This window comes from Sander vitreus, chromosome 3 (genome assembly GCF_031162955.1).
Source record: "Sander vitreus isolate 19-12246 chromosome 3, sanVit1, whole genome shotgun sequence".
Taxonomy (NCBI): domain Eukaryota; kingdom Metazoa; phylum Chordata; class Actinopteri; order Perciformes; family Percidae; genus Sander; species Sander vitreus.
Genome location: NC_135857.1, coordinates 35,109,333 through 35,122,511, shown reverse-complemented (window position 1 = coordinate 35,122,511; position 13,179 = coordinate 35,109,333). Strand labels below are relative to the sequence as shown.

The following is a 13,179-nucleotide window of genomic DNA, read 5'->3' as shown; positions in this document are numbered from 1 at the left end:
TTTGTACAGAATTTGTCTTGTAGCTGCATTTTGTGAGAGACATTTTTTTCATTTATGACTTCCTGTACCTCTTTCAGGAGGTTTGGGTTTGACCGCAGAGCTTGTTCTGCATGCTGCAGCTGCAGCTGAGCTCCCCGTCTGTATGTCTGGCTGTCACCTCTGTTCAGGGGTGTAGTCTACGTGAAGGAATCACTGCACATGGGTAGCACTTGTAATGACATCTCGAGCATGTTTAGAGGCTTAAAACACGTTTAAAACCTGCCCTGTTTAAGCCTGTTGGGTGCTAACGCTAGCAGCAGGAATCACTGCACATGGGTAGCACTTGTAATGACATCTCGAGCATGTTTAGAGGCTTAAAACACGTTTAAAACCTGCCCTGTTTAAGCCTGTTGGGTGCTAACGCTAGCAGCAGGAATCACTGCACATGGGTAGCACTTGTAATGACATCTCGAGCATGTTTAGAGGCTTTAAAACACGTTTAAAACCTGCCCTGTTTAAGCCTGTTGGGTGCTAACGCTAGCAGCAGGAATCACTGCACATGGGTAGCACTTGTAATGACATCTCGAGCATGTTTAGAGGCTTAAAACACGTTTAAAACCTGCCCTGTTTAAGCCTGTTGGGTGCTAACGCTAGCAGCAGGAATCACTGCACATGGGGAGCACTTGTAATGACATCTCGAGCATGTTTAGAGGCTTAAAACACATTTAAAACCTGCCCTGTTTAAGCCTGTTGGGTGCTAACGCTAGCAGCAGGAATCACTGCACATGGGTAGCACTTGTAATGACATCTCGAGCATGTTTAGAGGCTTAAAACACGTTTAAAACCTGCCCTGTTTAAGCCTGTTGGGTGCTAACGCTAGCAGTTGAGCCATGCCGTACATGAGTCTTATAGGGGTTAGGCAGAGAATCAGCAGTCTGTGGATCAAATCAAATATAAAACTATTTTCTGAACAGTTATCAGGACATAAAGATGAGGACGTTTTCGTGGCATAGCACCTGCACAGGATTAAATGTATCGGGTAATGTTACGGATATGATCTGATTTTAGCTGTCGACAATAACAGTCTGTAGTTAGGAAAGGCTATACGCAGTATGTTTTATTTCTTCACATAGGCTAAATAAAGGTATTTACACCGTAAATTGGTGCATAAAAGTGTGTCAGAATGCAGGAAATGAAGTCTTTGACGCTCAAAATAACCCTTGGGGAGGACACCCAGACCCCCCCAATATGATATGCCCCCCGTCTTTCCAAAAAGGTCCATTCTGGCCCATATATACACAGTACAGTATACCCGTCGCAAGACATTAGACTACTAATTAAGTGTTAAAGTGTTATAAAGTGGGTTTCCTTCCCACAGGCCTCTTCCTCTTTCCAACCTGAACAATAGCCGTCTAAACCACCATCATCTGCTGTAGATTCTGCTAAAGACTTCTACTTACTTCTCCTTTTTTTAGACTATATTTGACACGTTAAGAGTCGAACCCAGCGAACATTGTGTTTCTCAGCTGCAGGTGAAGCTGTCGATGATGCTTTCTTCCTCCAACGCCAGCGCCGGCGGAGTCGAGGAGACGAAGCAGTGCATCGTCAACGACCAGATGGGACCCTTCATCGTCCTCTACATCCTCATCTTCGTCATCGGTCTGCCTGGAAACCTGCTGTCTCTGTGGACCTTCATCCGCAGCCCCAGAGCCGAGGTAGGACCGCTGCCGACGGAGATGTTAGATGAGAGGCCATCAGGTGTAAAGAGATAAGATGAGATGACAAAATGTGACAAAGTGAGAACCAAGAAGTGAAAATGGCTGGAGATTAAATGACACAACGAGCTATTATCCCGTTCTCAAAACTTCTATATCAGAAGAATGGCTTTCTTTTTAACCAAATTACTCCAAAAATTAAGTATAATTGCAAGTACTCGATTAGTACTTCCATTGGATTGTGGGTATTCAGTTGTATAGCATTTGAAAAAGTTGAAATGGTTTCAAAACCTGACCTCAACATACATTCCTCTAATATTAGTCAAAATCATTCATCATTTCATAATCAGGTCTAATCTCCTATGAATGAGATTTATTGACCATGAATTCCAAAAATACGTGTCAAACTATTGGTAATAAGTTGGCGTTAGTGAAAAATAGCATCGAAAACATGGGAAAAAAGTGACAAAAATATGGAAAAAGTGACGAAAAATATGGAAAAAAGTGACAAAAACATGGAAAAAAGTGACGAAAAACATGGAAAAAAGTGACGAAAAATATGGAAAAAAGTGCCTTTCTCACCTGCAATTTTGAAAAAAGTGATGAAAAAAAGTGACAAAAATATGGAAAAAAGTGACAAAAAAAGTGACAAAAATATGGAAAAAAGTGACGAAAAATATGGAAAAAAGTGACAAAAATATGGAAAAAAGTGACGAAAAATATGGAAAAAAGTGACGAAAAATATGGAAAAAAGTGACAAAAATATGGAAAAAAGTGACAAAAATATGGAAAGAAGTGACGAAAAATATGGAAAAAAGTGACGAAAAAAAAGTGACAAAAAATATGGAAAAAAGTGACAAAAAAAGTGAACAAAACGTCAGAAAATATGTCCAAAATATATATAAAAAAACGGTGCATGGTCGACCAGAAGACAACACCCTTGTTTTCACACCTAAAAGTCCGGACCAAGGTCCAGTTCGGTCCCGACCGTCTGACTGTGGTCCGAGGCACCTTTCTCACCTGCAATTTTGGTTCGGACCGAAAAGTCTGAAAGCCCGGACCAAATGAGGTAGGTGTGAAAACGCCCTTACTCAGTAAGATGAAATAAAATGAGACGATTTAAAGGTTTAGTTTGGATCTGTTGAACTGTGGTTGTAGGAGCTACTTCTCCATAGTCAGGGTGTTAGCTACATTGCGGTTGGCACGCCACAAGTTTGGAGAAGCAGGCAGGAGTACCTTGGCTATGTCCTGCTGTGGACACACATTTTAGACACCTAAACACATCTATATCAGTTTAAGTGTACGCTATGTTTAGAATATTTTCAGCTATTAATTATTAATCTCCTATGAATGAGATTTATTGACCATGAATTCCAAAAATACGTGTCAAACTATTGGTAATAAGTTGGCGTTAGTGAAAAATAGCATCGAAAACATGGAAAATAAGTGACAAAAATATGGAAAAAGTGACGAAAAATATGGAAAAAAGTGACAAAAACATGGAAAAAAGTGACGAAAATATGGAAAAAAGTGACGAAAAATATGGAAAGAAGTGATGAAAATGATGAAAAAAAGTGACAAAAATATGGAAAAAAGTGACAAAAATATGGAAAAAAGTGACAAAAATATGGAAAAAAGTGACGAAAAATATGGAAAGAAGTGATGAAAATATGGAAAAAAGTGACCAAAAAAAAGTGACAAAAATATGGAAAAAAGTGACAAAAAATGGAAAAAAGTGACAAAAAAAGTGACAATAATATGGAAAAAAGTGACAAAAAAAAGTGACAAAAATATGGAAAAAAGTGACGAAAAAAAGTGAACAAAACGTCAGAAAATATGTCCAAAATATATATAAAAAAACGGTGCATGGTCGACCAGAAGACAACACCCTTAAGGGTTAAAGGAGTTTTAGGGTGTTTTCACACCTAAAAGTCCGGACCAAGGTCCAGTTCGTCCCGACCGTCTGACTGTGGTCCGAGGCACCTTTCTCACCTGCAATTTTGAAAAAAGTGATGAAAAAAAGTGACAATAATATGGAAAAAAGTGACAATAATATGGAAAAAAGTGACAAAAAAAGTGACAATAATATGGAAAAAAGTGACAAAAAAAGTGACAAAAAATATGGAAAGAAGTGACAATATATGGAAAAAAGTGACAAAAAAGTGACAAAAATATGGAAAAAAGTGACAAAAATATGGAAAAAAGTGACGAAAATATGGAAAAAAATTACGAAAAATATGGAAAAAAAGTGACAAAAAAAAAGTGACAAAAATATGGAAAAAAGTGACAAAAAAGTGACAAAAATATGGAAAAAAGTGAAGGCAGCGATACAGCTGCAAAACACGGGACTTTTTTTTTAATAAAGCCTTCCCCAATGTTCTTTCCCTAAACCCAATCTTTTTTTACGCGTGGCGTTGTTCTCGCGATAACACACCAAGTGGCGTGTATGTTTACATCTGCTGTAAAATGTCAAAAAAGGCGACTTACACAGGTAACGCTATCAGCGCCCCCTGCAGGCTCCACAAATCATTAACGTGACAAAAAGGCGGCAAAAAGGCCTTAAGTTTATGCAGGAGGAACTGAAACTGTTATCAGATAGCTCCGTTGGTAGAGCGGACGCCCATATATGGAGGTTTAGTCCTCAACGCAGTGGGCCCGGGTTTGACTCCGACCTGCGGCCCTTTGCTGCATGTCCTCCCTCCTCTCTCTCTCCTTTCATGTCTTAGGCCTCTCTGTCTCTCTCTCTGTCTCTCTCTCTGTCTCTCTCTCTCTCTCTCTCTCTGTCTCTCTCTCTCTCTCTCTCTCTCTCTCTCTCTGTCTCTCTTTGTCTCTCTCTCTCTCTCTTTCTGTCTCTCTCTCTGTCTCTCTCTCTCTCTCTCTCTGTCTCTCTCTTTCTGTCTCTCTTTCTCTCTCTCTCTCTCTCTCTCTCTCTCTCTGTCTCTCTTTCTCTCTCTTTCTGTCTCTCTCTCTGTCTCTCTCTCTCTCTCTGTCTCTCTCTTTCTGTCTCTCTTTGTCTCTCTCTCTGTCTCTCTCTCTCTCTCTCTCTCTCTCTCTCTCTTTCTGTCTCTCTTTGTCTCTCTCTCTCTCTCTCTCTCTCTCTCTCTCTGTCTCTCTCTCTCTGTCTCTCTTTGTCTCTCTCTCTCTCTGTCTCCTCTTTCTCTCTGTCTCTCTCTTTCTGTCTCTCTTTGTCTCTCTCTCTCTCTCTCTTTCTCTCTTTCTCTCTCTCTCTCTGTCTCTCTCTCTCTCTCTCTCTCTCTCTCTGTCTCTCTCTCTCTCTCTCTCTCTCTCTCTCTCTCTCTCTCTCTCTCTCTCTCTCTCTCTCTCTCTCTCTCTCTCTTTGTCTCTCTCCCGCTCGCTCTCTCTCTCTCTCTCTCTCTCTCTCTCTCTCTCTGTAATGACCTATTATTGGCCTCTTTTCTCCATTATGGGCTGGATTTTCTAAAGCCTGAAACAGAGCCAAGAGGATGGGCAGTAGTCTAGTTCTCTCTCAGACCACCTGAATTACAATATGCCGAAAGATTATAATGGAATTTTTGCCCAACGATTCAAAAAACAAAGTACCTACTACAGCTTTTAGTAAAGTAAAGTGACATAAGGTGAAAATGATTTAAGATTAGAAGAAGTCAGAGCATCTGGAGTAATCTATAATATGAAAAGAGATTGTGAAGAAATAAGTAACACCGGATGAGGAGAGTGGACCTGAAACAAGTGCAATATTGGGATGATTAGGATACATGAACTGAAACAAGGTTGGGATGTTATTTAGAAATGTATTTGAAGCTGTGTAAATGTTCTGCAGTTCTTAAAGGTCCCATGGCATGAAAATGTCCCTTTATGAGGTTTTTTAACATTAATATGAGTTCCCCAGCCTGCCTATGGCCCCCAGTGGCTAGAAATGGTGATAGGTGTAAAGCGAGCCCTGGGTATCCTGCTCTGTCTTTGAGAAAATGAAAGCTCAGATGGGCCGATCTGGAATCTTCCCTTTATGACGTCATAAGGGGAAAGGTTACCTCCCCTTTCTCTGCTTTGCCCACCCAGAGAATTTGGCCCAACCAGAGCATGAGAAAGAGAGAGAGACATCATGGCTTGCACACGAGCGAAGTCAGATACAGTTTTAGGGGACCACTAAGGTCTATATAAAAGAGACTTCAGATACAGTATTAGGGGACCACTAAGGTCTATATAAAGAGACTTCAGATACAGTATTAGGGGACCACTAAGGTCTATATAAAAGAGACTTCAGATACAGTATTAGGGGACCACTAAGGTCTATATAAAAGAGACTTCAGATACAGTATTAGGGGACCACTAAGGTCTATATAAAAGAGACTTCAGATACAGTATTAGGGGACCACTAAGGTCTATATAAAAGAGACTTCAGATACAGTATTAGGGGACCACTAAGGTCTATATAAAAGAGACTTCAGATACAGTATTAGAGGACCACTAAGGTCTATATAAAGAGACTTCAGATACAGTATTAGGGGACCACTAAGGTCTATATAAAAGAGACTTCAGATACAGTATTAGGGGACCACTAAGGTCTATATAAAGAGACTTCAGATACAGTATTAGGGGACCACTAAGGTCTATATAAAAGAGGCTTCAGATACAGTATTAGGGGACCACTAAGGTCTATATAAAAGCATCCAAAGAGCACCATGTCATGGGACCTTTAAAGGTATTTGTGGTTGTGTAAATATTCTGCCATTTGTGAAGGTATTTGTGGTTGTGTTTGTGTAGCAGCAGAGCACCAGCGTCTACCTGATCAACCTGCTGGCAGCCGACCTGCTGCTGCTGCTCGCTCTGCCCTTTAAGATCCTGAAGGACCTCGGGAGGGCGCCATGGAGCCTCATGGTGTTTCACTGCCAGGCCAGCGCCGTCACCATCTACATCAGCCTCTACGCTTCCATCGCCTTCCTCGCCTTCATCATTATTGACCGCTACCTGCAGGTAGGGTTAAAAGCAGTCTATGGCGACGTTCACACCGCAAGTCTTCGGCTTTTTTGCTCAGATCCGAAGTTTTTGTTTGGCTGTTCACATGACCCTTTTAAAATGTGGCCTATATCAGATTCCAGTGTGAACTGATCAAAAGAACAATAACAATGACATCAGACGCAGCGCGCTGTTGCACTAAAGTTAGGGAGGTTATGAAGGAAGTCAGCATTATCGCTTTTATTTCAAAATGTTTGTGTAATGGCAGCCGTAACATTAACGAGCATACACTAATTACACCTCCCTCTCCCTCCATTGACTTGCTCCATCACTGTTCTCCATGTTGTAGGCCTAGTCTAGTTTTTAATGTTACTGTCTGTGTCTAGGGCTGACTCCCGCCGGCGCATAATTGTGACGTAAAAGTCACATCAAATCCGCCCTTGGTTGTTCACTCACTTTGTCAAAAGCACCAAACACTGTAAACACACGTCATGCTATCGAGGCGGTCGCTTGTTTATTGGACAGAATATCCGAAACTCGCTGACACTTCCGGTCTCAGAAATAATGGGGCAATAAGCAATAAGCAACACCAAATATATATATTGTCTTGGGTTTTCTGGTTCTGAGCAGCTGGCAGACAGCGAGTGAAGAAGAGAGAGAGGGAGAGATGATGACCAGCGATGTGTGCTCAGAATAAGTCATGGATCTGAAAGTAATCGTCCCTTAAATCATATATAAGTCCGTAAATTGTCTGCAAGGTGAAGAGGTAATTATGTCTAAAATAATGCCCTAAGGCCTGTCAAATCTGACTCCAATTTATTAATCCCCGTGCCTTCTTACATCGGACTTAAGTTTACCAGAACACAAGGATCAATCTGAGACGAAGAGTTCAGTTAAGCAAAGTTTACTGAGTCCAGCATAAGAGTTACAACACAGCTGCGGATTCACAAACAGAGACTAAGTTTCCCTGGCATCAGACATTTAAGTCAGAGCTGGTCCACCAAGATCTCGTCTGGAAATGAACTCTGATCTGTTCTCTCCCTCAAGCTTTTATTCTATCCTCATGGGGGGGGTGTCTTCTTGTTTCTAGACAGAAACTGGTATCTTCACAGACACACACACACCAAGGTCGGGGTCTGGTGTGGTGCAACTTCCTTGTCTACTCTCGCTACCTTCAAACAATGCACCTCTGTGCCATAAAAGCCTAAATTATTTTTATGACTTAACCCACATGTGTCAAACTCAAGGCCCGGGAGCGTTTCAATATAGGTTCACAGCATATTTTGGCCCGACTAGTTGTGCACCACACCAAAAAAATCATGAAACTGTTTTTCATACTGTAATTATGCAACACTGCCGTGCAAAATTTGACAGATTTGACGACTTCAAGACTCCGAATTCCCCACATAAGCCGAGTTTTTTAATATTCAGGCTGTGAAACAGGTTGTGGTGAGTCGGCTGGGTGGCAGCTGCTTTTAACAATGTAATGTTTGTTTTTCATGACTTGCTAAATCCTACGATGGCTAAGAAACCTTTTTGCTGACTTTTTTAGGGTTTTATGTCGACCAAACTGTATGGGAGAAAGCTCTGTGAGACATGCAACGATACAAAGTTAATTGACTTTTTTTGCTAAATAAAAGCATGTCAGTAATCTCAACATGTCTGGCCCTTATCGTGATCGTTATTGTCAGTGTGGCCCGTAGTGAAATTGAGTTTGTCACCCCTGACTTAACCCTTGTGTGGTGTTCATATTTTCGTTACACAGCCAATGTTCCCGGGTCTGGTGGACCCACCTCATTATTAGGCTTTTAAATCAATACAGCCATAACAATTTACGTAAAAACACTTAACAGATGTTTACTTTAGCTTAATAACAAGTGACATATACATCATTTATGGTTCATATTTGCCATTTACCCCTGCGAGATCACATTTATGATCATATGATCATTTTCGTTTTTTGTGAGAAAACAAGGACATTCAGTTATAAAAAAGGTAAAAAATAGAAACAAGATTTTTGATCATTATTAGTGCTTATTGCTTAGAACTTAATCAGAACAGGTGAACAGTGCTTGAAATGTAACAATACCTACATTTAAATACACTCGGGGCCAGTAGTCCTGAACACCTCATATGTAATAGTTATGTGTACCGTGTGCAGTCATTGAAAATCAGTTTTATGTTTTTCACAGAAAATGAGCCAAGGCCAATGAGTTTGAGTTAGAATAAATAATAAATAGCATAATATTTCTTTTAGCAAATATTGAAAATGGGTCCCACAGACCCAAACACCACACAGAGGTTAAGCTTAACCTTCTGTGCATCAGACGTCACCCGGAGTACTTTTAACCACTTCCTCAATGACTAACATACACTCATTTTGTTAATAACATATTTCTACAAAGGTTGAAACTGCAGGCTCGTTAATGCTCTGTTCTTGGTCGGATCACGTTCTCACCTGAAGTGAACCGAACTGTAGTTCACTTGGAAGAGAACCGAGAACCCGATCCAGATTTCGGATGAGCGTTTACACTGCCCCAAACCAACCGGACGACCTGACCAAACGCTCCAGGGTTCGGTTGAAATGGACCAAACGAGGTAGTTGTGAAAGCAACCTAAATGTCCTCTCTTCTCCTGCAGGACTGCCACACTCTGCGCTCTCTGCTTCTGCAGGAAGTCGGCTTCGCCCGGCTGCTGTCGCTGGTCGTCTGGCTGCTGCTGCTGCTCATCATGGTGCCCAACATGGTTCTACCCATACGGCACGTTCAGGTACTGTAATACTACGGACTAGAAAACTGTGTGCAACCAGGTCTGGTGTTTCAAAAAATTCCCCCTGACCTCTTTGGTTCTGGGGTTGATAGTGGTTTAATTTTGGCTTTAACTAGGTAATCTAGGTTTTTGTTTTTAGATTAGATTAGATTTATCTAGACTTTATTGTCATTGTGCAGAGGACAAGCACAAAGACAACGAAATGCAGTTGGCGTCCAACCAGTAGTGCAAAAAAGCAGAAAAGTGAGATGTGATATTCAAGTATAGGCAGGTGGTGCATAGACAGGACAAGAAATATATTGCAGTGTTATAAGAGCACACTACATATAACTATGTAATATCAACAATATATGAAGAAGTTCCAATTACTGTAACCTGCAATAATCTTGTGGTCTTGCAATAGTTGGGTTTCTCTTATCAACACCCTGACCAGCTTCCCTGTTGATGGAGAATATGTCGTAATAAAAGGCAGAACACGCTCTAGCCGTCTGGGTTGAGTCTGTTGAAATGTTTCTGTCTCAGATTAGACCTAGAGTAGCCTCTAGTGGTCAGAACAGAGAAATACACTTTTACAGCCAGTTTGAAGTCTTGCCTGTTTAATACAGATTCATTGAAATCAAACAGTTAAAGCGTTAAAGTAACTCTCGCCAAAATGCAACCTAGGGTCTTTTTGTGAATGGACCCGAGTCAAACTTTCGTTTAAAAGCACATTTAGGACGGAAGCGCCACTTTTAAGATTGACCGTATTCTGGTTTTTGGGTCAAATGGCCTTCTGAATGGGAGAGCTAGGGGCGCTACGATGCTAGCCTCAAAATATCTATTTTTAAACAACTAAGAAGGCTCGACACAACATGAGACTTTGCTCCAAGTACCACCAGGGACTCTACACCTTAACCACAGCACTGACAACATTGTTTGTGTACCCAGAGTTTACTAAAAAGAGGTTTTGAACAACTCACGTTAGCTGTTGTTGTTTTCCGGTCGCTGTCTATCGAGCCAGTCAGAAATAGTCGTGGGAGGAGAGTAAAGATGGAAATATATATAAATGCACGGATAATACGTTGTTTTGTCGTTAGTGAAACACAATATTGACCTTGTAGTTGAAAAAGGAACCTCATATAGGAATGATATCTCTTCCTATGGAGTCCGTTCATTCGCATTCAGAGATCGCCTATTTTGGACTGGGAAAATGGCGGATAGCGTAAACAACAACAGCCAACATGAGTTGTTAAAACCTTTTTAGTAAACTCTGGGTACACAAACAATGTTGTCCGTGCTGTGGTTAAGGTGTAGAGCCCCTGGTGGTACTTGGAGCAAAGTCTCATGTTGTGTCGAGCCTTCTTAGTGGTTTAAAAATAGCTATTTTGAGGCTAGCATCGTAGCGCCCCTAGCTCTCCCATTCAGAAGGCCATTTGACCTAAAAACGAGAATACGGTAAATCTTAAAAGTGGCATTTCCGTCCTAAATATGCTTTTAAACGAAAGTTTGACTCAGGGACATTCACAAAAAGACCCAAGGTTGCATTTTGGCGAGAGTTACGCTTTAAGTCTAGTAACGTCTGTAATGGGTGCTACGAGTGGCATGGGCACAAGGGTTGGGGTTAGAAAAGATCGTGGGTGGGGTTAAAACCTGTACACTTAAGTGACACATGGGACACGGACCTGGATCTCCTGGGTGAAAGTCCCAGACTTGTTGGGGTGCCATGTGCGTCTGTATCTGATGCTGACCACTGACCAAGTGTCAGTATGTGACGAGTTGGGAGTGAGAAAAGGCTCGTTGGAGATGAACTGCGCCTCGCCTGTAAAGTGGACGAGAGCAGGCGGCAGCAGCTGGGGGCGGTGACAAAAATCTGCTGTCAAGTCGGACAGTTTCCAGCCGTCTCCAGCAGCCTTCAGGCCGAACAGGAAGTCACAGCAGCACTCACATCCTGTTAGGTCCGATTCCGATTTAATAAAATGTTATCAGACCCATATATCAGCTCCTACACAGTCTCCAGTTGTTTTTACTGACAGAGTAGCTGTCACAATGCTCTACATGTGATCTGTTGCTGATTTTAATCAACAACAGACTGTAGATGATCTATAATCTGAACAGATGTAGTCTCTCGGACTTCTAAACGTCACTATCAGCCACCCAACATGTGTTCTGTACAGAATAAGCCTTTAAATCAGACAAATAGCAGTTAAAATCCCTCCAAATCAAAATAAATCAAAAGTTTATATAAAACGTCATCATGTTGACTCGATTTTGAACCAATCAGCTGTTAGATCAGCTGAGAGGCTGGCGTTTTCCCAGCATGCCCTGGGTCCGCCTGGGTCTTGCAGTCGGTGAAAAGCAACTGCGCTGCCTTTTTTGCAAGAGGCCGGATTTGGCCCCCGGGCCTTGAGTTTGACACACGCCTTGAGGTATCCAAGGTGACTCCGTAGTTGCAACCTGACCAATATGCTGCTGCTCCTACGACCACAGTTACTTCTATTCTGCTTCAGATCCAACTGCTTCTCATTATTGTGTCCATTGAAAACTAAACTGTGTTTGTAATGAATGAAACGATGAAAATCTGTTGAATGTAAACCTTGTCCCTGCAGGAGCAGCGGTACCTCAGCTGTTCGTCTCTGAAGATGGACATCAGCCTCCACTGGCACGCCCTGACCATCTTCCTCTGCACAGCGCTGTTCGTGAACGCCTCCGCTGTCGTGCTCATCTCTAGCGGCCTGGCTCTCAAAAGACTCCTGGGAAGCCGCAAAGACCCCAAACTCTGGGTCCACATGCGGCGAGTGGCGAGGAGCGTCACGGCCGTGGCGTTGGCCTACATACTCAGCTTCGTGCCCTACCACGTGGTCCGCACGCCGTACACGTTGACCCAGACCAAAGTCATCACTGACTGCCACACCAAGAAGCAGCTGTTTCTGGGGAAAGAGTCGACGCTGCTGCTGAGCGTGCTCCACCTCTGCTTCGACCCCCTGCTCTGCTTCTACCTCTACTCGCCTTTCAGGCAGACGCTCCGCCAGATGTTCTCCTGCTGCAGAAAGCAGGCGGTCAGCGATGAGGAAATGATGCGACCTGCAGCTTCTGGACAGCAGGAGGACGCCATCTAACCACAGATGTATAACAAATAGAAACAATACTGTAGACTCTGAGAGATAGGACATACAGCCTAGCTTAGCACAAAGACTGGAAGCCTATGGAAACTCCTAGCCTAAAAAAATACATCTTTCAGCAACTCCAAATATGGACAAAAACATATTTTTAAAATGTTTTTTCTTTTATACACAAAATGAATGTCATAATTCCATGAATCCTGCGAAGAAACCTGCAATAAATTGGATTTAAATGACTTTTTTCTGTTCATTCACTCTTAATTGATTATGTAAGTGCATGTATGATTCACGGTGTGAGTATAATGGCTCGGTGGGAGTTACTGCTATAATGAATGTACAGGTGATTGACAGGTCTGTTAATACAGGGACTAACATGACATCTAAATCTGAAGATATTAGTGTTTTCCGACGCTGTTAAAGGTTCTTTACATCTGCAATATTTGTGAAAACAACAGACCTACTGTATATTTTGAATTATGATTGGTTCAAACATGTTTAAATAATAATAAAATAGATAGTAAATGGTTATTTTGTGGGGGTTTTTTTGCCTCCTTTTACAACATATTTATAAAACCTAATTGACAAACTTCATAACAACATGTATATGCCTTTAGTTTGTCACATAGAACAAGAAGCAATACAAATGATGTAGGCTATCCACAAACCAGAATCAGATTCAGAGT

General features: G+C 41.8%; 1 protein-coding gene across 4 annotated transcripts in view; it reads left to right on the top strand.

The window, feature by feature from the left end:
- gpr171 (G protein-coupled receptor 171) overlaps window positions 1–12,733 on the top strand; it is a 19,598-nt gene extending 6,865 nt beyond the window's left edge. Inside the window, exons 2-5 of one of the 4 annotated variants that reach the window (XM_078247175.1) lie at window positions 1,512–1,694; window positions 6,438–6,647; window positions 9,270–9,398; window positions 11,984–12,733. In XM_078247175.1, coding sequence (XP_078103301.1) covers window positions 1,524–1,694; window positions 6,438–6,647; window positions 9,270–9,398; window positions 11,984–12,493 — 1,020 coding nt within the window. In that variant the 5' untranslated portion in view covers window positions 1,512–1,523 and the 3' untranslated portion in view covers window positions 12,494–12,733. Of the gene's footprint in view, window positions 1–1,505; window positions 1,695–1,742; window positions 1,776–6,437; window positions 6,648–9,269; window positions 9,399–11,983 lie in introns of those variants that run through there. The other 3 variants (XM_078247176.1, XM_078247174.1, XM_078247177.1) reach the window with 3 other exon arrangements.
- The last annotated feature ends 446 nt before the right edge of the window (window positions 12,734–13,179 follow it).